The 26,266-nt window shown below is 32.7% G+C and overlaps 1 protein-coding gene and 3 pseudogenes across 1 annotated transcript; 2 read left to right on the top strand and 2 right to left on the bottom strand.

The window, feature by feature from the left end:
- Positions 2,679-3,524, top strand: LOC104747983 (plant-specific TFIIB-related protein 2-like). The gene is made up of 2 exons (XM_010469684.1): positions 2,679-3,285; positions 3,373-3,524. The coding sequence occupies exons 1-2, from the start codon at positions 2,679-2,681 to the stop codon at positions 3,522-3,524; spliced, it is 759 nt and encodes a 252-aa protein (XP_010467986.1).
- LOC104747982 lies at positions 12,839-14,242 on the bottom strand (annotated as a pseudogene).
- Positions 16,904-19,752, top strand: LOC104747981 (annotated as a pseudogene).
- Positions 21,932-22,744, bottom strand: LOC104747980 (annotated as a pseudogene).

The following is a 26,266-nucleotide window of genomic DNA, read 5'->3' as shown; positions in this document are numbered from 1 at the left end:
GTTTTGTAAGCTGAAAAGCCAAACTGATTATCAACAGAAGCAAAACCACATAAAGGGGGACTTGTTGTTGAATGACGTTGTCCTTTACCTTGTCCATACACAAGGATGAAAACAGAGGTTCTAAGAAAGCAAATTGGCAAACTAAAAAGATGAGGAGAAAAAAACTTAAGAGTTAGATACTAATAACTATCAAAACACAAAACTAACCCTCAGATAAGCGAAAGGCAATAACACAAGTTAGTATCGCGCAAGCAAACTGACTCAATCTCCATCTGCTGTTTCTTTTCCAACTTGGTCCATATAAAAGCCTGGTAGCGGTTTGGGGTTCCAAATTCTAAGATGAAAATAGTAATCAATTTTTTCGCTGCAAGAGTTCTTCGATAGCAATCAGTACACAAATCAGCTTTGAGTCTCGTTAGCAAACTAGCCAATCTCCGCTGAGAGGAAGGATCTTCATCTCCTTCAGTGTAATATTTGCGAGAGGGGTCTAGGACACATGTAATAACTATCCCGTATGGAGAGCATCTAGGACAAATCACTACAATATCGACATCATCATGAAGTAGTTTCCGCTGTTCCCAAAGATACAGCCATGGTTTTGACAAAACACTCGTCGCCACAACATCTTTTGTCGGGAGGAATGACAAAATCTTCAGCAATAAATCGTCATGCAGCTCGCTTATATTTATCATTGTACACTGAAACATCACCGAAGAGAAAACAAAATAATTATTTAGTAAACAATTCAACGAAGAGATAAGTTGGTTAAAGAAATAGATAGAGATCACACAAAGGAAACACCTCTCTAGTTGGAAACAAAACCCTATAATTAAATCGAAAGTTTGAGTTCACAAAGACGATCACGGAAATTGTAGAGGAAGGCCAAAGCCAAAGTAGAAAAACCGAAATCACTGGCCAAACCTTTTTCTATATATATTATATTTACCTTTTAAAATTATGGGAATGATTATTAGCTTCAATAGTTCAATCCGTTTGGGATTCCAAATTTTGTTTTAACATAATTCCTCAGTTTTCCTTTTTTTTTTTATTGGCCTCATAATTAAATTCTGACAAAAAAAAAAAAAGGAGAAATATGAGATAGTAGATAGAATTGTCGTAAAAGTTTTTTTTTTTTTTTTTTTTTTTTTTNTCGTAAAAGTTGGTTCACGGAAATTGTAGAGGAAGGCCAAACCTATTTATGTTCCTTCGGTGTCACGGCCGACTGGCCAAGTACAAAAACCCTAATCACGGCCCAACTTTTTGTTAGTTAGTTTGTCTCTCGTATAGTATCATATCAGATTTATACCTTTTTAAATCCACGTGTTTATACCGCTTTCCACGTGTGTACCGAGGAAATTCTGACATGGCAAATAGGCAAACTTAAAAAAGACCACAAACTTCATCGTGTTACTAGAACTAGGCAAATTGGCAAAACTTATCTAGTTAAATTGTATACCTCTGGAGCTTAACTCCATCCTTATCGCTCTTTCTTTCTTGGAATGGCCTGATTTTACCGGGAAACCATAGTATGGCCTGATTTAATTAGTACACACCCTTCTTCACCTTGTATCTCACTCACCGTCACCTATAACACCACTTTACAGAGGCGTTAAAACCCTTGAACTTGAGCTGTTGCAAATTAAAAGGTTGAATTGGCCCCTCCAAAAACGTTTTCGTTTTGCCCGAATCCATTCTTGAACATCAAATGGACAAACTGTCCTTCTCATGACATGTGCAACTCCTTTGTCGTCCAACAAAGACAACACTCAACCAGAGATTAACTTATATATACTAACTCTGGTTCCCTTTTGCTTAACTTGAGTTAGCACTTGTGTCATTGATAAAGCTTGCTCATCACGTTCTCATCCCCGCACTTTGTGAAGACTAGACTGCTTGACAAATGACTAGCTTAGTTTGGAAACTCCTTACAAATTTGGTTTTGATCAACCTCTTTCGATGTTGTGAATGTTGTCAATAACTTTTTAACTCTTTTCGTTCCTTGTTCCTAGACATTGTTTGACTAACGAAGGAATGTTTTCGCGCTTAAGGTCTAAACTCTTGGGATGGGTTGTTAAACTCAAATCTAATTACGCATGGGGCTGCTCGAGTCAAGTTTAAGTAGGCTCGAGTCGAAAGATTTGCAAACTTTGGAGAGAAAAAAACAGAGTCAATTCAAGTTATTTCCATGATTTTGAATGAAATCTTTACATTTTTCCTAGCGTATATATCCCAGTCGTGAAAGAAAGAAGAAAGAATTTTATTTATAAAGAGAGACAAACTCATGCTTTGGTACATGTATAATAATAATAAGATATTTTTAAATATTAATATTTTTGGGACATACTGTATACTAATTGGAATAAGGAAACTGGTTAATTTCTATTGCCATGATCATGAATATATATGACGAGGTAACTATATCTATGTTTTAATAGTAAAAAGGAAACAAACCAAAAAGAAAAAGGACATTTAACAAATTAGGTTACTCCATCTTCTATAAATAATAATACTCCTAAAACTATCGAATCCATCATACTCTCTTATTCGATCGCGCGGTAGCAAACAGAAAAAAAAAGAAACCCTAAAACACCGTAAGAGAATGAACGGAAGCTGCTTCTGCTTCGAGTGCAATAGAGTCACTGTCACGAGTTTTGACTTCAAGACCGGCGACACTGTGTATGGAATGTGACCTCTCTCTAAATGATAACTTCATTGGATACAACAACGATCTCAGTGACCTAAACTCTCCTAACTACCTTCTTTTCAAATCAGGCGGTCTCGCCACGGAAGCGTACAACGAAATACATAGAGTGACGGAATTATTAGGGCTAGGCCTACACGAGGCTATCAATTTCACGGCTTGCGATATTTTGTATAAATTGTATGATAGCGGTAGCTTAGGTGAGGGGGAGAATTTAATAGCTGTCTGTGCCGCTTCCGTTTCATGGGCTTGTCGTGAGTTTAAACTATCTCGAACGTTGAATGAGATATCGACGGTCACCGGTGTTGAACCAAAGGTTATAAACAAAGGTTTTTTGACGATAAACAAAGTTATAGGGTCAGATGAAGGCTTCTTGGCTGATGAGTATGAGATTATAAAGATCGGAGAACTGGTTCCCCGGTTTTGTTCCAAACTTGAGATAAGTTTTAGAGAGTCCAAGGCAATTAGAGATGCCGTTGAGGCAGCTGAGAAATTCGATATTTGGAGAAACCGTATATCTGTTCTTGGGGGTGTTATATTCATGGTCTCTCAGATATCGCAGACAAAAAAGAAAGCTATTCGAGGTAATTCACTAACCAAAAAATTGAACTGTGTTCTCTCTAGTTTAACAATCCGTGTCTCATAGACAATTTTTTGTTTTTCTTTTGCAGAAACTGGAACGGTTGTGGATGTCACGGAGAATACCATCAAAAACTCGGTTAGGGATATGTATCCATATGTGTTGGAGATCATACCCAAATGGTATGCATGTGAAGAAGAGATAATCAAGAACATAGGAGCTATCATAAGTTCTTGGGATTGATTCGCCTTCGGCAAAATACCTAGCCTAGTTTGGAAACTCCTGATATGGGTTTTGAGTAACCTCTTTCGAGTGATCTTATGTTGTGAATGTTGTCAATAACTCTTTTTTAACTCTTTTTCGTTCCCTGTTCTCAAACATGGTTTAACTAATGAAGAAATGTTTTGGCATAAGGTCTAAACTCTTAAGATGGTTTTAACTTAGATCTAATACGCATGGTGCTGCTCGAAAGATTTGCAAAATTTGGAAAAACAGAGTCACTGCAAAAGAGTAATTAAACAATTTAAATCACAAGCTTATGTTATTACTTATACAGCAAGCTATTACCATGATTTTGAATGAATAAATTCACAATTTTCCTAGCATATATACACACCAGTCGTTAAAGAAAGAAGAAAGTTTTGAATCCACAAAAGAGACAAGAACAGAGTAACTTTTGCAGATATAGTAGTTACCTCAAGTAAGCTCCTCTGTTTCGCTCAAAACCTTAATTTCGGCTAATTATATTCGAAGACTTTATCGATTGTCAAATTTATATTCTCTTTTGTATATCAAATTAGCATATAATTATTTCAATTAAAAACCAAATCTAGGTTGAAAGAAAAGACATATATTTTTAGCCAACAAAGTTTTGGAAGTTTATTAATTAGTGGATTTCTCATATTATTTAAAAATCTAACAAAATCATATGTTTGCTTATCTAACCATTCATCTAAATTTTTCTGTCAAAATCTTGTATTATTGCTTAAATTTTTTACAAATACTATTTAATAAATTTCTTCATTGGATTTCAACATATTTGAAAGTGTTTAAAAATATGAAATCGGTCGTTGTTATACATTAGTAAGACCAGGCGAAGAATGAGTCAGATTAAAACGTTTGACTTGTATTTGCATGAAAGTTTACGTACAATTTGAAATTCATCCCACTGTATATAGATAGAGAAAACAAAGAGAGAACCCATCATTTTGCCTATATATCAATCTCATCACTTTACGATATAACCTTGAGATATCCAAGAAGATCCCCTTGAGATATTATTTTCCTGCCAATACGTACGCTTTAATAGGTTTGATATTGGCAATAATCTTTTAGATTAGTTAATACAAAGTTGAAAACATGATCGCCGCTGGCTTAATTTACACCCCGGTTTATCACTACTTGGAGATCTAGTGAAAGATAATAATCCTTTGCCATCATATTTTTCACTAGTCATAAAAAAATGAAACTTTTACACATGGGAAAAGGTATGATGCGTAATAAAATTAGGAAAATGACAAAACCACAACGATTGTAGTTCCATTTTGACTTTTAGAACAAAATTATTATTTTTAAACTGTAAAAATTACATTTGAATTATAAAAATGTTAGTAAAATCAGTAACTAAGTAAACATTTTATTATCATTTTTTAGTTTATTTCATAGCGCTTAAATAAAATAGAACTCCAAAAATTGTGAAACAAACTAGAACTTATATCATATTTAATAAATGTCGATTCAAATCATACTTAAAAATAAATAAATTACATGTTTGTTTTGATTTGTAATTGGACAAATAAACTATACTATATGATATATGTAATTAAGTATATATAGACTTTTCTGATTTTGTGTCTTTTCTGATATTATAGTTTTAATATATTTAAAGTAATTAGAAATTATTTTTATTTCATATTTTTATTATATAAATTTTAAAATTATTAATTAATAATATGTGCCTCATACCGATTTGTTTTCTATACGAGAAGTCTGATGATCAAACTAACACCGCCTTTGTTTCTTAGGTTCCCATCATGATCCACTCGAAAAATGCGCATTAAATGGCAAATCTGGTGAAAATTTGATAAAGGCTGGAGAATGCACATATGACGAAGGTGTTTACTTCGTTGTTGATGGCTTGGAAAAGGTGATCGTTGTCCAGGAGAAAATGGCCTCAAATCGACTATGAATCATGTGGCATAAGCCTTTTGAAAGCTCGAACTTCCTTTATGACAAATTTTATTTTGTACTTTTTTAACACTATTTCAAAATATGTTAAATAATATTTTAGGATTTTTTGTTTGTTTTAGGTTTGAATTCTTTATTTTACATTTAGTATATAATTTTGAAGAGGTGTAGGTTTAGTATTTAAAGATTAGGTTTAAAATTTAGTCATTTGAAAATAGACAACAAAAGTGAGGGTGTTTGTTTGGCAAAAAAATAAAATAAATGAGAGTATTTTTGCAAAACAGTATAGAATAAAAGGTACTTTTGTAAATGCCTCTATATTATTTTGTAAAATTATATATACATATCTTATTAGTCAATTATTATTCTTAAAAATAAAATATTGTAAAATACTCATTCTATATAAAACAAATTAATTATTTCATAAAAATTAATTTCTTCAAATACACTTCCATTAATTTATACGACAATTCTATAAACTATCTCATATTCCTCCTTAACTAACAAGTTGAAGTTACAAACACAACATAACTATTTACTTGGGCCTTGACCAAACTTAGTGGCCCATTAGACAAAACACAACACTTTGTTGCCTTCCTTTGTGATGAGTTTTTTTTGTTTTTTTCTTCAAAATTGCAGAGAACTCAAAATTGCAGAGAACTTAAAATTTAGGAAACTTTGCAAATAGCAGCACCCTCTATTTTTACTAACTATTCAAATAAAATCTAGAATTTTTTCCTGAATCAATTTATTCACTACCATAATAACTTAGTGCCTTAGTGGCGTGTGTTAGAAGTAACCGTTGTACCCTAGTATCAAATTCACAAGAACAATATTGGCAGGGCTCTTGTCGTTGTTGTATAGGATTGAATAGATCATCCCCAATGGAATGACTTTGTTTACTTACTTTATTCGTGTGATTTACCTTAAAACTGATGTAAATGCATTATTCTGATTTAGCTTTGTCAGACTCAGGAGAAAGACACTCTCCTTCTTTCTCTTTCAGCTCTATCTGTTATGTTTCACAAAACATGCATACAAAGTCAGACAAAATTAGATTAAATTTACCTTTTAAAACCCACGTGTGTGTACCGCTTTGCACGTGTGTACCGAGGAAATTCTAACATGGCAAATAGGCAAACTTAAAAGACCGAATAGAAAGAAACAAAAGTTTGATGATGATATCAAAACCACAAACTTCATCGAGTTACTAGAACTATAGGCAAATTAGCAAAACTTATCGAGTTAAATTGTATACCTCTGGAACTTAACTCCATCCTTATCGCTCTTTCTTTCTCGGAATGGCCTGATTTTACCGGGAACCAAAGTATGGCCTGATTTAATTAGTACACACCCTTGTTCACCTTGTCTCTCACTCACCGTCACCTATAACACCACTTTATAGAGGCGTTAAAACCCTTGGAAATATCGTCACCTATAACATCCCTTTTTATAAATTAATATCGTTTGGGACATACTGATAAGTGATACATAATAATTGGAAAAAGGAAACTGCTTAATTTCTATTTTTTTTTTTCCCCTGGTAGAGAACCGGTTAATTTCTATTGTCATGAAGAAATGAATATAGATGACCAAATAATTATATATATTTTTAATAGTAAAAAGGAATCAAACCAAAAAGAAAAAAAGGAAATATAACAAATTGTAGGTTTATATGGTTTACAAGTCATGTGCTTTATTTATTTCCCAACTTAGTTTATTTTGGTTATTTAACGAAGACGATCAAAAAAAATTTTTTTTTTTAACAAATTATAGGTTTATTTGGTTTACAAGTCATGTGCCTTATATATTTTCCAACTTTGGTTATTTAATGAAGACGATTAAAAAAAAGGAAATTTAAGAAATCTTCTATCTATACTAGTATTTTTGCAGCAGTTTTTGCTCAAAAATACTTTTTGGAAAGTTTTTACATTTAATGCATTGATTTTAATATTAGTTACCAAAATTTCAAAATTAATTATAGATAAGATTTAAAAAATAAGAAAATATTTCTACCTCATTCAAACATAAATATTTGATTCCCTTTCACTTTTTATTTAAATTTATATCTAAATTATCTTGAATTATTCTATAATACATTTAGTTAATAAAAAATTGTGATTTTTTCTGCATATGATGTAAAACAAACTTTTTAAAACGGACATATATTACTCAAAAGATGAATAAAAAATACGGGTACAATATCCCACATCGTCTAAAAAAATAGACAATGGTTCATAGTCATACTATAAAAGAGAACAAAATGATTCTGAATACAAATAAGTAGAAAACTTGATTTATCAGACATTCAAACTTTAAAAACTTTTATTTGGTTTATTTCGGTTCTTTATTTTAAAGATTTGTAAAAGGTTAAATATGAAAAATATTTAAAACTTCTAAAATGTTAAATATGATAAATATTATACCATGACGGGGTTATATAGCGGGACGGGTTTTATTGATGATATAGTGTGAGTTAAAATATAAAGTAAGTAAAAAATATTAAAAATTAAGATTATATAGTGTGAGTTAAAATATCCTGGGACGAGTTATATAGCGGGACGGGTTTTATCGATATTTATATAAATTAAAAAATATCATTAATTCGTGTTACATGGGTAAAACATCATTTCATTATTTTGTTAACATTGTCGGTATCAAAGAATAGACATATCTAATTAGATTAATTAAATAAATATTATGTAAAAATAAATTATATTGAAGTATTATATGGTTTATTTAACAATTATTATATAATTATAACATATTTAACCAACAAATATTACTTATAATTTAAATATTTTAGTTATAAATAATTTTGCCCCGCAGTGTACCGCGGGTCCTAATCTAGTATAGTATTATGGAATTACACAACATTTTTTTGTAGACTATATAATATTTATAAATTGGTTACAAAATAGGTTATAGACTAAATATAGATCAGTTACAAAAATAGGTTATTGATTAATTGGTCAATCAGTGGACTATATGAATACACTTAAGAATATCCCAAAGAATCATTTGATATCATCTAAGTTACTATATTAATTTCTTTTATTAAATTATTCATTAAATAAAATTCTTTGATATCTAACTTACCATATTAATTTGTTAATTATTATTATACTTCACATCTCATCTTTATATATGAGTCTATTTTGTGAAACAAATAAATTCTCATATTAATTATTATAATAAAAAATAGTTTTATTTCTGGATATACCATAAGTTGAATTTTTATAAATAAATATAATTTGTTCAATCTATAAAATATTCAACCTTTAGTAATATTATTCTTTAAAAATAATATCTATTAAATTTAAAATTTTACTGACTAACGGATCAAAATTTGAATATTTAAACTCAATTTCATATTTTTTTGTTGAATTTTATAATTTTATTTAATATAATAAACTATAAATAATTTATTTTGAAATATTTTTAAAATATTGAAACTTGATATTTTGAAGAATATCATAAAGATTTAATAGATCAAAAAATTAGAAACTATAAACGCTCTAATTTGATTTGTTATAGCAATGATCAATATTATGTCGCTATAATATAAAAGAATTCCAAGAAACCAAGTATGTTAAAACAAAAAGTATAACACATATTAAATTACTCATAATATAATAACTCGCTTTTTAAAAACTAAATTTACAAAATTATGTCTCATAGTGACATTCAAGTCATGATGTAGAATATACATTATTGAAATAACTTCACATACATAAATTAATACAACATATTAAAATTTTATTTTAAAATATAAAATATACAAAATTTTGTAAAAAATAAAATTTAACTTGTGTTATAGCATGAGTAATTATCTAAAATTATTAATAATATAAAACTTACAAAATAAGTGTTTTTTCAAGTCATCATATTTAGCATATGATTTTATTGCATAATGTTTTATCCAAAAAAATTTTAAAATACAATCATATAAATCATATTTTATATAAAATTAAAATATAAATAAAAAGGTCCTAATCTAGTTATAGGTTTATTTGGTTTACAAGTCATAGTCATTTGCCTTGTTTAATTACCAACTTTTGTTTATTTTGGTTATTTAATGAAGCCGATAAAAAAAAAAAATTTCTAGAGGCGGCTTAACCTAATCGCTTTAGAGAAAAAAAAGGAATTATCCGATCAATCGAGGTTCTACCCCAACATGGAAGAACAAGTGAAGCAGCTGCAGCATCATGACAAGCAAATGCCTCAACAACATAACCAATCGATGGTTCCGCCAGGTGAGATGATGTTGTTGCCTAAGAAAGTGCAAAAACCACGAGTGGATAGACTTTCAAATTTTGTTTCTTTGATCTGATCTCTGCTTCCATTTTGCTATGCATTAGTAATATCAGACAATGATTTTGGTGAAGACGATGCGTTGCATCTCATCTCTACTTTCTTTAAGGACAACAGCCCTGTTCGCCATCAGCTGGAGTCCTTTAATACGTTTATTACAAAGTCTCTGCAACGTATTATTCGCGATACCCCAGCTCTGCAGATTTTCTCCCACTCTATTCACACTCATGTTAATTTCTATCTTTTTGTTTCAACAGTTTGCAAACTTCTTATTGAGATCCCTTTTTGGTCTGATATACTTGTTTTTTTCTTGTAGACTATTGCTTTCGGAGACATTGATATACATGCTCCAAAGATCACATAGCCTAATGGAGATATCACTCTCTTGCTTCCTAAAGTTATTGAGAAGTTGCATTTATGCCTCTCCTATCTATGTCAATATTACCATACAAGAAGTTGGCAAAGAATCAGAAACTTTCCTACTTTACATTGGAAAAGTACACATACATACTTATATATATATATATATGCTTCTTCTACACCAGAAGTCTGATAATCAAACTAACACCGCCTTTATTTTTTAGGTTCCCATCATGATCCACTTGAAAAAATACGCAGTAAATGACAAATCTGGTGAAAATTTGATAAAAGCTGGAGAATGCACATATGACGAAGGTGGTTACTTCATTGTTGATGGCGTGGAAAAGGTGATTGTTCCCCAGGGGAAAATGGCCTCAAATCGTATATAAATCATGTGGCATAAGCCCTTTGAAAGATCGAACTCCCTTTAAGACAATTTTAATTTTTGTACTCTTTTAACACTATTTCAAAATATGTTAAATTAATCTTTTAGGATTTTTTTTTATTTTAGGTTTGGATTCTTTATTTTACATTTAGTATATAATTTTGAGGAGGTGTAGGTTTAGTATTTAAAGATTAGAGTTTAAAATTTAGTCATTTTGAAAATAGACAACAAAAGTGAGGGTGTTTGTTTGGCAAAAAAATAAAATTAGTGAGGGTATATTTGCGAAATAGTATAGAATAAAAGGTACTTTTGTAAATGCCTCTATATTATTTTGTAAAATTATATACACATATCTTATCAGTCAATTATTAATCTTAAAAAATAAAATATTGAAAAATACTCATTCTATATAAAACAAATTAATTATTTCATAAAGATTAATTTCTTCAAATACACCTCCATTAATTAAATATCATTAAAGCTTCTTTTTCTAATTAAAAATTAAATATTTACGACAATTCTATAAACTATCTCATATTTCTCCTTTTTTTTTGGTCAAAATTTAATTATGAGGCCAATAAAAAAAAAGGAAAACTGAGGACATATGTTAAAACAAAATTTGGAACCACCCCAAACGGATTGAAGTTAATCACTCATAATTATAAAAGGTGAATCTTATATATATATATAGAAAAAGGTTTGGCCAGTGATTTAGGTTTTTGTACTTTGGCTTTGGCCTTCCTCTACAATTTCCGTGATCGTCTTTGTGAACTCAACTTCGATTTGATTATAGGGTTTTCTTTCCAACTAGAGAGGTGTTTCCTTTGTGTGATCTCTATCTTTTTCTTCAACCACACACACATACATATACCACAAGGATACTTCTAGTCTCTAGACCATACTTCTACTAACGACTCTCTTACACAAGCCACACTAGTAGCCACTCTACTACCCATTGGAACTCTAGCTCCTTGATTCATTTCCTACACGACACTCTTAACTCTAGCAACGCTAACACACTCGGCCCTTAACTTGGACTTAACTAACAAGTTACAAACACAACATAACTTTTTACTTGGGCCTTGACCAAAATTAGTGGCCCATAACAATACAATGACTCGAGTATGTGGGAACTCAGAATCTTACAATGACTCGAGTACGTGGGCCTTGACCAAAATTGTATTGTTAATAGAGAACTCAGAATCTTAAAATTTAGGAAAAATTGCAAAGAGAACCCTCTATTTTTACGAAATATTCAAATAAGATCTAGAACTTTTTTCTAAATCAATTTATGCACTACCATAATAACTTGCCTTAGTGGCGTGTGTTAGAAGTAACCGTGGTACCCTAGTATCAAATTCACAAGAACAATATTGGCAGGGCTCTTGTCGTTGTTGTATAGGATTTGAATAGATCATCCCCAATGGAATGACTTTGTTTACTTACTACTTATTGGTGTGATTTAACTTAAAACTGATGTAAATGCATTATTCTGATTTAGCTTTGTCAGACTCAGGGGAAGGACACTCTCCTTCTTTCTCTTTCAGCTCTATCTGTTATGTTTCACAAAACATGCATACAAAGTCAGACAAAATTAGATTAAATCTACCTTTTAAAACCCACGTGTGTGTGAACCACTTTGCACGTGTGTACCGAGGAAATTCTAACATGGCATATAGGCAAACTTAAAAAGACCGAGTAGAAAGAAACAAAAGTTTGATGATGATATCAAAACCACAAACTTCATCGAGTTACTAGAACTATAGGCAAATTAGCAAAACTAATCGAGTTAAATTGTATATAACTTCATCATCATCGCTCCTTCTTTCTCGGAATGATTTGTCTACTAAAGGCCCTCGGATTTTACCGGGAAACCAAAGTATGGTCTGATTTAAGTCCAAAAAGCATTTGAAATTATTTATTTAAAAAAAAAATAATCTAGGAACTGTACTCTTTATATCACAATATAAAAGAAAATAATCAACAGCCTTACCAAGGCCTTGAATGTTTTGTAGATTTAAAAAGAGATTTTGGTTTCTGTTTTTCAAAATCTCATTTTTAATCAATCAAGATTTTAAAATTTTGGATTCCCTAGAATTTAGAAAAACTCTTTGGTTGTACTCTCCCATTCACGATTTTAGATTTTTACTACTCCTATAATTTAGAGAATCTAGTTTTTACTCTTTTTACGTTCTTTACTCTCAAAAACCAAAAACCAATTTTTTTGGGATTTTTCATACAAAAACCTAATAGCAAAATCTAAAACTAAAATCTAAAATTGAAAAACTAAAAACCAAATCAAAAAACTGAATCAAAAACTGCATCCATTCATGGCCCAAAAGACAAAACTTGTTTTAGCTTTAAAGCAACCATTTAGGAACCAGCAAGCTTGCTTGAAATGTATTGGAGACGAAGCACTAAGAGGTCGATACACTTGGACCACTTTCTTGGTTTTTATATGGTAGACGCGAATACCCTTCTTAGCATCTTGTAGACTACTTCTATTGTATCCATTATCATGACGCTCGTTGTCAATTGTATTGATATATATGCAATTTTTCATAACTCCATCTTTGGCTGCAACCGTTATTCCTAAATCCAAAATCAGTGCTTCATCCCCTATAGAATTGATTATGCTCCATTCTAATGATTTAGGATCCATCTTGTATACAACGGCGACGCACTCATTGCGACGATATTCATTCATATCGGTTACAACGATCAAAACTTCTCCAGACAAAGTTAAAACAAGATTCTTGACGTGAAATGAGTAACGATAATACATTGATTTGAAACTTGCACATTCCACTGGAGAATCACCACGGGAGAAATCAAGAACAGTGACTCGAGTATCACTAAGCACGTAAAGCTTGCTTTCTTTAAACACACCATATCGACGCATCCTTGATTCTTTAAAGGTTGAATCACTTTACAGCTATTGTTTCCATCGTTTCTTGTGACATGCAAAAACGCCACCATATAACTCCAAATGACTAAGTAGTCTTTGCTTATTTCATCTACCTACAAAACCGCATTGTCTGTTCTTATATTGCTACTACAAGAAACATTTTCAGAAGAATCAGTGTCATTCCCTTATATTTTAAAGAGTTATGGTATCAAAGAAGTTCTGTGTATTGATCAAAATGTATCCTATGCCAATATATTTCATCGGATGATCACATCCATCGGTTGATTCCAGAGAGGGCAGAGGAATCCTCTCTCGAGTAAACAGATTCAAAAGATGAACTCATGAAAGTCGTTTCTATGGTCTAACATAAAGAAGCAGCTACCGGAACTCCCCAACAACGACTTCTAACCAAATCAAACCCGAGATCTCTTACCATGTAGGAACAATGGTTACGAGGATCGAACAACTTACATGAACCGTTGTTGATTTCCTCAGATTCGTTTGGAAAGTGGATGATCCATGGAGTTGATGCACGATTCGGTATACCATAAAGAAACGCACGTGGCTCGAAGCAAATCAACAAAGCTCAAGCGTTCCAAGATCGATCTGATCAGGTCCACGATAAGTATTGGCTGCTTTGAGTCGTTGCATGTCTAGAATCGCTCATCTACTTACTCGATGCCTTTTGCCTTTTACAATTTTATGTATTTTGGTCCTATACATAAGTAGGGGATTCTTAAGTAATAGTGATTTTGTAGTGTTTTTTTATAATTTTTTTTTGCTTTAAAAACCAACATTATTATCCATTTTTTAAAACCATATAAAGTAAAAGATCTATAAATTAATAAACACTATAAAATAATATACATATTACATATAATACTTTATCCCATCATCTTGTAATCACATACAATTATATTAATATTTTATAATAATTTGGAAAATAGTAATTACTGTATATGTTATACAATATTTTAAAGTTACACATAATAAAATTAATAAATATTATGATCCCATCATCCCATCATCTTGTAATTAACGGAAAGAAACAAAAATTATATATACATATATATGGCCAAGATATTCTCTAACTATAGTTTGACCTTATAATAATGATTTAAATATTTTTTTATAATTCAAAGGCTGCAAGGTTTTGTACTGACTATGTGCACGGTTAGAATGATCATTTTTCTATAGATCAACCAATCAATTGATTGGATGTTATTGACATTAATTAAAAATATATTAATTTGGTATTATTTTCCTTTTTAATTTGATAAACACATTTACAACAACAATAGTTTTCTAATCATGTAAGAAAATATATATATATATATATAAAATACAAAACTTTAGATGTGGAAAAATATAAAAATGATATGCTTAAAAATGATAATATGAATATATGATCATTTTTATTTTCTTATAGATCAACAATCAATCAATTAGTTGTTATTTACATTAATAAAAATATATATTAATTTAGTATTTTTTCTTTTTTAATTTGATAAATACATACAACAAAAATTTCCTAACCATGTAAAAAAATCAAAAACCAAATAATATATAAAGTACAAAAGTTTGAATGCGGAAAAAATATAAAAATGATATGCTTAAGATGAGAATATGAATATATGATCATTTTTTATAGATCAACAATCAATCGATTAGTTGTTATTTACATTAATTCAGTATTTTTGTTCAAATTGATAAATACATTCACAACAACAAAATTGCTAACCATGTAAGAAAATCAAAAACCAGATAATAATATATAAAGTAAAAAATTTTAGATGCGAAAAAATATAAAAATGATATGCTTAAAATAAGAATATGAATATATGCTCATTTTTTATTTTTTTTAGATCAACAATCAATTGATTGGTTGTCATTTACATTAATTCAGTATTTTTTTTCTTCTTCAATTTGATAAATACATTCACAACAACAAAAATTTGATAACCATGTAAGAAAATCAAAAACCAAATAATATATAAAGAACAAAATTTTGGATGAGGAAAATATAAAAATGATATGCTTAAAATGAGAATATGAATATATGATCATTTTTTTCTTAAAGATCAACCATCAATCGATTAGTTGTTATTTATATTAATTCAGTATTTTTTTTCTTTTTCAATTTGATAAATACATTCACAACAACAAAAATTTTCTAACCATGTAAGAAAATCAAAACCAAATAATAATATATAAAGTACAAAACCAAATAATAACATTCTGCGTACGGTCGCCAAGCCATCTCGGTTCCCATAACCAAAGCCATGTAAGTATTTATCTACCCACCTCCCCAAGTTACACCATGGTGTCCCCAGCCTACACGACCACATCACCAATATACCACCACGGATCCCCAAGTCACAACCCGACTTCAGCCTCCTACTATCTCATATTACCTTCCTACAACCAAGGTTTACATTCCTACAGTCCTGCATCACTTTCCTGCAGCCAAGCTCCACCCTCCTACAGCCAAGCTTCACACTCCTACAGTCTTTCATCACTTTCCTACAGCCAAGCTCCACCCTCCTACAGTCCCGCATCACCTTCCTACACTCATACTTCACCCTCCTATAGTCCCGCTCTTGATTCCGGTTATGAAATTGCAACCTGTTGAAATTGTTAAATATGTTGTTAAGCTTCAGGAGAGACTGTTGGTTATCTTGTTGATGATGCGATTAGTGTGGATGCAAAGAGAAATGCTACCATGTTCTTCAACCTGTTGCTTCGTAGCACTCTTGCTAGTAAAAGAGTTTTGGAGGAATACAAACTCAGTTGGGATGATTTTGAATGGGTGATTAGAGAGATTGAATGGAGATTTCAAAAATCACTTGTGACCCTTGTGAAAATGATTGGTTGTGTTGCTGGTCAATCAATTGGAGAACCAACTTCGCAAATGACTTTGAGAACAGTCATTATGCTGGTATTACTGCAAAGAATGTTTCGACCGGTATTCCCAGGTTGGAAGAGCTTATTAACATAGCTAAAGGTCCCAAAACACACTCCTTATCTGTCTAACTCACCCCAAAATTCAGCAGGTCGGAAGAGAATGCTAAGACGGTTCAATGTGCTTTGGAGTGTACTACTCTCAGAAGTGTTACTCAAGCTTCAAAGATTTGGAATGACCTAGATCGGACGACAACTGTTACTTAAGAGGATTTGGAGGAGGTCACGAGGGTATATAGTTAGAATGAATAGGATTTGGAGTATTTGGGTGCAATGTCTCCTTGGCTGATTTGTATAGTGCTTAATCGTGAGATGATGGATGATAACAATTTGACATTGGTTGATTTTGCAACAAAAATCGTCAACAGTTTAAATGGTTTGAATTGCATTTACATTGATGATAATGTCGGAAACCCGATCCTTCAAATTCGCATTATCGTCCCGGAAGAAGAAAAAGGTGATGAGGTTTCCTATGTCAAAAAGATTGCAAGCACCACTCTTTCAAATATGGTTCTTAAAGGTATTCCAATCATCAACAGATTTTGCATCAAGAAGGTTACACAAAGCAGGTTTGATAAGGAGGATGGATTTAAGACGACTAAGGAGTGGATTTAGTCACAGAAGGTGTTAATCTCTTAACCGTTATGGGCAAAGAAATGTGGATCCGAAAAGGACAACAAGCAATCAATTGGTTGAAATAAAAAACAATTCTCAAAATTGAGGCAGTTCACTGTAGTTTAGTAAATGAACTGAGTGTTGTGATATCCTTTAATGGTACTTACGTGAACCACCACCATATTGCCCTCTTGGCTGAAAACATGATCTATTGTGGCTATTTGATGTTTTTCACACAACATGATATCAATAGGAAGGACATCGGGCCTCTGATGAGATTCTCCTTTGAGGAAACAGTAAAAATTCTTTATGTTGCAGTTTGTGCTGAGACCGACAACTTACAGGGTGTTAGTGAAAATATATTGTTGGGTCAAATTGCACCAATTGGGACATGTATTTTTGAACATTACGTGTGTGAAGAGATACTGAAGAGTATGGAAGCCGGAGAGTCCCTTGGGGACAAGCCTATTCCTGGCAACAGTCCCAATATACCTAGCGAAGGACCTCATTATCCTCCCACCTCCCTGAGCTGCGTACGGTCGCCAAGCCAACTCGGTTCCCCTAGCCAAAGCCATGTAAGTATTTATCTACCCACCTCCCCAAGTTACACGACCACATCACCAATTTACCACCACAGATCCCCAAGTCACAACCCGACTTCAGCCTCCTACTATCCCGCATTACCTTCCTACAACCAAGGTTTACATTCCTACAGTCCTGCATCACTTTCTTGCAGCCAAGCTCCACCCTTCTACAGCCAAGCTTCACACTCCTACAGTCTTTCATCACTTTCCTACAGCCAAGCTCCACCCTCCTACAGTCTCGCATCACCTTCCTACACTCATACTTCACCCTCCTATAGTCCCGCTCTTGATTCCGGTTATGCAATTGCAACCTGTTGAAATTGTTAAATTTGTTGTTAAGCTTCAGGAGAAACTGTTGGTTATCTCGTTGATGATGCGATTAGTGTGGATGCAAAGAGAAATGCTACCATGTTCTTCAACATGTTGCTTCGTAGCACTCTTGCTAGTAAAAGAGTTTTGGAGGAATACAAGCTCAGTTGGGATGATTTTGAACGGGTGATTAGAGAGATTGAATGGAGATTTCAAAAATCACTTGTGACCCTTGTGAAAATGATTGTTTGTGTTGCTGGTCAATCAATTGGAGAACCAACTTTGCAAATGACTTTGAGAACAGTCATTATGCTGGTATTACTACAAAGAATGTTTCGACCGGTATTCCCAGGTTGGAAGAGCTTATTAACATAGCTAAAGGTCCCAAAACACACTCCTTATCTGTCTACCTCACCCAAAAATTCAGCAGGTCGGAAGAGAATGCTAAGACGATTCAATGTTCTTTGGAGTGTACTATTCTCAGAAGTGTTACTCAAGCTTCAGAGATTTTGAATGACCTAGATCGGACGACTACTGTTACTTAAGAGGATTTGGAGGAGGTCACGAGGGTCTATAGTTAGAAAGAATAGGATTTGGATTATTTGGAGTATTTGGGTGCAATGTCTCCTTGGATGATTCGTGTAGTGCTTAATCGTGAGATGATGGATGATAACAGTTTGACGTTAGTTGATTTTGCAACAAAAATCGTCAACAGTTTAAATGGTTTAAATTGCATTTACATTGATGATAATGTCGGAAACCCGATCCTTTGAATTCGCCTTATCGTCCCAGAAGAAGAAAAAGGTGATGAGGTTTCCTACGTCAAAAAGATTGCAAGCACCACTCTTTCAAATATGGTTCTTAAAGGTATTCCAATCATCAACAGATTTTGCATCAAGAAGGTTACACAAAGCAGGTTTGATAAGGAGGATGGATTTAAGACGTCTAAGGAGTGGATTTAGTCACAGAAGGTGTTAATCTCTTAACCGTTATGGGCAAAGAAAATGTGGATCCAAAGAGGACAACAAGCAATCAATTGGTTGAAAAAAAAAAAAACATTATCAGAATTGAGGCAGTTCATTGTAGTTTAGTAAATGAACTGTGTGCTTTGATATCCTTTAATGGCACTTACGTGAACCACAAGCATATTGCCCTCTTGGCTGATAACATGACCTATCGCGGCTATCTGATGGCTATCACACAACATGATATCAATAGGAAGGACACCGAGTCTCTGATGAGATTCTCCTTTGAGGAAACAGTAGAGATCCTGCAAGATGCTACAGTTTGTGCTGAGGCCGACTGCTTACGGGGTGTAGTGAAAATATATTGTTGGGTCAAATTGCACCAATTGGGACATGTATTTTTGAACATTACGTGTGTGAAGAGATGCTGAAGAGTATAGAAGCCAGAGAGTCCCTTGGGGACAAGCCTTTTCCTGGCAACAGTCCCAATATACCTATCGAAGGAACTCCTTATCCTCCCACCTCCCTGAGCTACGTACGGTCGCCAAGCTATCTCAGTTCCCCTAGCCAAAGCCATGAAAGTCTTTATCTACCCACCTCCCCAAGTTACACCCTGGTGTCCCCAGCCTACAAGGCCACATCACCAATTTACCACCACAGATCCCCAAGTCACAACCCGACTTCAGCCTCCTACTATCCCGCATTACCTTCCTACAACCAAGGTTTACATTCCTACAGTCTTGCATCACTTTCCTGCAGCCAAGCTCCACCCTCCTACAGCCAAGCTTCACACTCCTACAATCTTTCATCACCTTTCTACAGCCAAGCTCCACCCTCCTACAGTCCCGCATCACCTTCCTACACTCATACTTCACCCTCCTAGAGTCCTGCATCGACTTCCTAAACTCTTATTTTATCCTCCTACAGTCCCACATCACTTTCCTACACTCTTATTTCACCCTCCTACGGTCCCACATCACCTTCTTATACTCCTAGTTCACCTTGCATCCCCATAAATCCTATAAACAGCCCAACTTCACCAATTTCTAGTCCTCCGCCTCCTTCTTACAGCCCTAGAAATCCTGGAAACAGCCCAACTTCAGCAAGTTAGTTAGTTACATTCCTCAATCTCCCAGCTGCTACAAAGGGACTAAGAAGATAGTGAAGCAGGGTGAAGGCCTACAGATAGGAAGAAACTCAAGTGTGTTCTGCTTCATAGCTTTCACAAAACTCTCTAGCTTACAACTGGGTAATAGAAATCATATATATGATAAGGTGTAAGGTTTGATTTGAATATACTTTTTTGAACAATCATACTTCTCCCTGATGTCTAACTACACAGGTGATTAGAAATAGATATTGACCTTTAAAATAGGTTAATAAATTGTTCTGAAGATCATATCCAAACCACCCAGTCGTGAAACCTAAATGTCCACCAAACTACTAAGATGAAAACATTCACTAGTGAACTTAATAGTAGATTAACTTGTCAGTTAAGAGATGGAAGATAATATATTGTACCTGAAATTGGCAAAAGTATATATAATTGGAACTGGGAAAAGAAAAGATGAATGACATCGAAGTAGTGTGTATATATCTATTGGGCATGTATTTAACACTCTTAAAATGCTACATCAGCCGACAAGCAAGATGATCAGTAGAGACACTAAACACATTGTGGAATAAGCTATAAAACCGGTCATAGAGGAGCTAGGTCATGCTTTCAGTAGTAGTAGCCATATCAAGACCTTGATCCATGCCCCAGCTCTTGTAATCCATCAATCAAATTTATAATATTTTTTTTTTTGTTTCTTTATAACATATTAGCTTCTAATCATTTCAATTTAAAACTAAATCTAGTTTGAAAGAGACAAAAAAGAAAGAAAAAAAAAACATAATTATTGTTGGCCAACAAAATTTTAGAAGTTTACTAAATTAGTGGATTTAAACTTGTTTTGAAATCTAACAAGAATCATATGTTACTAAACCATTCATAAATTTTCTGCCAAAATATTTTTCTATTGCTTTAATGATTTACAACTATTAGTTAAAATTTAGTGTTATTCAATAAAAATATTTATTGGATTTTTTACATTATCTAATTTTTCTATTGAGTTTGTTTAAAATTAAAAATATAAAAAGGCTGAAATACAACAAACCTCGTTATTTAAATATTTTGAAATCAAGGTACATACGTTGGATTTTCAAATATACAAGAATTTCCAAAATTGTAATTGGACTATCAACAAATTATCAATTTTTTAATATTGCAAGTTAGGTAGTATGATGCATTCTTTCTCGATTGCTTTCGAGAATTGTCATATTTAGGAAATTTTTATCAAGCTAGTTGCTTGTTATTGCATCCGTACGAACTATAGTGCCTATATATACTCTACATGAACATGGTATGGTTTTTAATCTCTTGACTTAAACCAAGGAAGAGCTGTGTGATTGATTATAACGGTCAAGCCAAACTGATTATCAACCGAGGCAAAACCACATTAAGGGATACTCTTGTTCCACAAATATAAAAGAAGATCATCCACACCCTTACCACAAGACACAACTTGGTTCAGCGCCTTTAAAGCAAACCATTTAAGAACCAACAAGCACGCTTGAAAGATATTGGAAACGAAACAGTACGAGAGGGTGAAACACTTGGACCAGTTTCTTGGTTTCAGTATGGTAGACACGGATATAACTATCAGAATATCGTAGACTACTTGTGTTGCATCTATAAAGCTGGTCAATACAAGTATTAATCTATATGCAAATTTTCACAACTCCATCTTAATTAAGGTGCAACCGTTATTCCAAGCTAGAGCCAAAAGCAATGCCTCATCCCCTATAATAAAATTGATTATGCTCCATTCTAATGATTTTGGATCCATCTTGTAGACGTTGACGAAGCATCTATTATAAGATCCGTATCCATTACGAGGATATGGATCCCCATGGCTTAAAACGATCAAAACTTCTCCAGACAAAAGTCACAACAAGATTCTTGCCGTCAAATAATGAACGAAATCTGAAACTCAATTGTTGCAAATAGGGATTGCACACTAATTGAAATGTGCTTGCAATTGTTTGAATGTTCCTTTAGGTATAACATTCCACTGAAGAACACCACGGGAGAAATCAAGAACAGTGACTCAAGTATTACTAAGCACGTAAAGCTTGCTTTCTTTAAAGACCATATCGACGCATCCTTGATTCTTTAAAGGTTGAATCACTTTCCAGACAGTCTTGTCATCTCCTTTCTTGTGATATGCAAAAAGGCCATCAAAGTTCCAAACAACTAAGTAATCTCTGCTTTCTTCATCTACCCACAAAACGTTTTGCCAACTCTAAGGTGCATAACCATATATGAAGTTTTTCTTCGAGAAGCTTTGGTAATTTCGTGATTGAGAGTAACCCAAAAGCTAGAATCACTTATTCTCAAAAACTCCATCGGTGGCAATGGAATCAAAAGACGGAAGAGGAATCCTCTCTCGAGTAAACAGATTCAAAAGGTGAAAATCGTTTCTATGGTCTAACATAAGAAACCAACTACCGGAACTCGCCAAACAACGACTCCTAGCCATATCAAACCCGATATCTCTTACAGTGTAAGAACTATGGTCACGAGGATCGAACAACTTACATGATGATGAATCATTGTTGCTGCTATTCCAATATGGATTTGGAAAGAGGACGATCCATGGAGTTGTTACGCTGACGCACAATTTCGAAGCGTTATACCATTCTGTAGAAACGCATCTGGCTCGATGAAAATCAGCCAAGCTCAAGCGTTCCAAGATCAATATAATCAGGTCCAGGATTAGTGTCGGCTGCTTTGAATCGTCGTTGCATGTCTTTTCCAAGGAATCGCTCATCTAGGGTTTGTGTCAGTCTGAGTTTTGGTGACTAAAGAAATAGGGTTGGTTAAGCACCGGTTTAAATATAATAGCTGTCACTTGTTTTGTTATACTGTAATTGAATTTTTCAACTCGTTGGAGATGAAGATAACCGGAGTAGACCGGTGTCGACTAGGTGAAAAGAGATGTGGTTTTTGTTCCGGTCTTTATAATTTTATTTAATTAATTGGTTTATAAGTTTTGGAAGTTTATTAAGTAGTAGATTTAATTTAATTTTAAAAACCTAGCGTAATCATATTATTAAACCACTTGTGTAAATTTTCTGTCAAAATCTTTTACTATTGCTTTAATGTTTTACAAATATTAGTTAAAATTTAGTGATATTCAATAAAATTATTTATTGGATTTGAAAATTATCTATTTTTCCTATTGAATCTTAACATTTATAAGTGTTTAAAATAAAAATATACAAAGGCTCAAATACAACAAACATTGTTATTTTGAAATCAAAAATATCTTTGATTTCATGTGATTTCACAGAAGAATACATGTTATAGAAAAACTTAAAATACATTTTAAAAAATGATTAAAAAATAAAAAATATGAAGTGTACAAAATGTCCACCCTGAACCACCATCACAACGACAATCAATAACCTGGACCTTAGTGCTCGACTAACCTTCTAGAACGAGGCCACATTTCAAACATATTGTGTCGCCAGTCTTGAAGTCAACCATTGTGACAATGGCTCTTCGGCTACCGCGCAATCGAATAAGAGAGTATGATGGATTCGTTTTAGCTACTGGTTATTTATGTTTTAGCTACCGAGTATGATTATTTATAGAATATGGAGTAACCTAATTTGTTAAATGTCTTTTTTTCTTTTTTTGGTTTGTTTCCTTTTTACTATTAAAACATATATATATATATAATTACTTCGTCATATATATATTCATGATGATAGAAATTAACCAGTTTCCTTTTTCTAATTATTATATATATTATTATATATATCAGTATGTCTCAAACGATATTAATTTATAAAAAAAGAATTTTTGTTGATAGGAAAAAATATTCTTATTTATTATACATGTTCCAATGCATGAGTTTTTCTTCTTTTTATGGATAAAATATTTCTTTTTCTTTAACGACTGGGATATATATGCTAGGAAAATTGTAAAAATTTCATTCTAAATCATGGTAATAACTTGCTGGATAAATAATAAAAATATATATAACTTGAATTGTTGAATTACTCTTTTGCAGTGACTCTGTTTTTTTTTTTCCAAAGTTTGCAAATATTTCGAGCCTACTTAAACTTGGCTCGAGCAGCCCCATGCGTAATTAGATTTGAGTTTAACAACCTATCCCAAGAGTTTATAATCTTAAGCAAAAACATTCCTTCGTTAGTCAAACAATGTCTAGCTAGGAACAAGGAACGAAAAGATGAGTTAAAAAGTTATTGACAACATTCACAACATCGAAAGAGGTTGCTCAAAACCACCAAATTCGTCAGGAGTTTCCAAACTAAGCTAATCATTTCTCAAGCAGTCTAGTCTTCACAAAGTGCGGGGGATGAAAACGTGACGAGCAAGCTTTAACAATGACGACACAAGTGCTAACTCAGGTTAAGCAAAAGGGAACCAGAGTTAGTATATATAAGTTAATCTCTGGTTGAGTTGTCTTTGTTGGATGACAAAGGAGCTGCACATGTCATGAGAAGGACAGTTTGTCCATTTGATGTTCAAGAATGGTTTCGGGCAAAACGAAAACGTTTTTGGAGGGGCCAATTCAACCTTTAATTTGCAACAGCTCAAGTCCAAGGGTTTTAACGCCTCTATAAAGTGGTGTTATAGGTGACGGTGAGTGAGAGACAAGATGAAGATGGGTGTATACTAATTAAATCAGGCCATACTATGGTTTCCCGGTAAAATCAGACCATTCCGAGAAAGAAAGAGCGATAAGGATGGAATTATAGAGGCGTTAAAACCCTTGGACTTGAGCTGTTGCAAATTAAAGGCTGAATTGGCCCCTCCAAAAACGTTTTCGTTTTGCCCGAAACCATTCTTGAACATCAAATGGACAAACTGTCCTTCTCACGACATGTGCAACTCCTTTGTCGTCCAACAAAGACAACACTCAACCAGAGATTAACTTATATATACTAACTCTGGTTCCCTTTTGCTTAACTTGAGTTAGCACTTGTGTCATTGATAAAGCTTGCTCATCACGTTCTCATCCCCGCACTTTGTGAAGACTAGACTGCTTGACAAATGACTAGCTTAGTTTGGAAACTCCTGACGAATTTTGGTTTTGATCAACCTCTTTCGATTTTGTGAATGTTGTCAATTATAACTTTTTAACTCTTTTCGTTCCTTGTTCCTAGCTAGACATTGTTTGACTAACGAGGGAATGTTTTTGCTTAAGATCTAAACTCTTGGGATGGGTTGTTAAACTCAAATCTAATTACGCATGGGGCTGCTCGAGCCAAGTTTAAGTAGGCTCGAAGGATTTGCAAACTTTGGAACAAAAAAACAGAGTCACTGCAAAAGAGCAATTCAACAATTCAAGTTATATATATTTTTATTATTTATCCAGCAAGTTATTACCATGATTTTGAATGATATTATTAAAATTTTCCTGGCGTATATATCCCATTCGTTAAAGAAAGAAGAAATATTTTTATCCATAAAAAGAAGAAAAATTGTTGACAAAAAAAAAAAGAAGAAAAATTCATGCTTTCATACATGTATAAATAATAAGATATTTTCGTATCAACAAAACATTCCTTTTTAAATATTAATATTTTTTTGGGACGTACTGTATAATAATTGGAAATAAACTGGTTAATTTATATTGTCATGAATATGTATGACGAGGTAACTAACTATATATAGGAAACAAACCAGATTTGGTTACTCTATCTTTATAAATAACAAATTACGTTACTCTATCTCTATAAATAATAGCTAAAACAATCGAATCCATCATACTCTCCCACAAGTAAATCAGTTTGTTAGCCATGCGATTACTTAAGTAATACACACAAATCTGCATCTTACCAAGATCTTTTACTTTAAACATTATTCACTATGAATATTTTATTATTCCGTAATCGTTTTGCAATTTTTTTTCTTTAGTATTTTAAACCTTCTGTTTTTATTTAAACAAAATCAGTTGTGACTTTTTTCTATTTTATATTTTGAGAAATTATTAGAAATACTGTATTTAAAAATATTCCCTTTCTGACAATTTCATTTTTGTACTCTTTTAACACTATTTCAAAATATGTTAAAGTAATTTTTTAGGATTTTTCTTTTAGATTAGATTCTTTGATAACATTTAGTATATAATTTTGAGGAGGTGTAGGTTTTGTATTTAAAGATTAGAATTTTAAATTTAGTCATTTTGTACATAGTATAAGATTTTATTGAAAATAGATAACAAAAGTGAGGGTGTTTGTTTGGCAAAAAAAAGTTTTATGAGGTTATTTTTGCAAAATGGTATAGAATGAAAGGTACTTTTATAAATGTCTCTATA

Source organism: Camelina sativa, chromosome 15, assembly GCF_000633955.1.
Source record: "Camelina sativa cultivar DH55 chromosome 15, Cs, whole genome shotgun sequence".
Taxonomy (NCBI): Eukaryota; Viridiplantae; Streptophyta; class Magnoliopsida; order Brassicales; family Brassicaceae; genus Camelina; species Camelina sativa.
The sequence above is the reverse complement of the archived record's forward strand: the minus strand, read 5'-3'. Positions and strand labels throughout refer to the sequence as shown.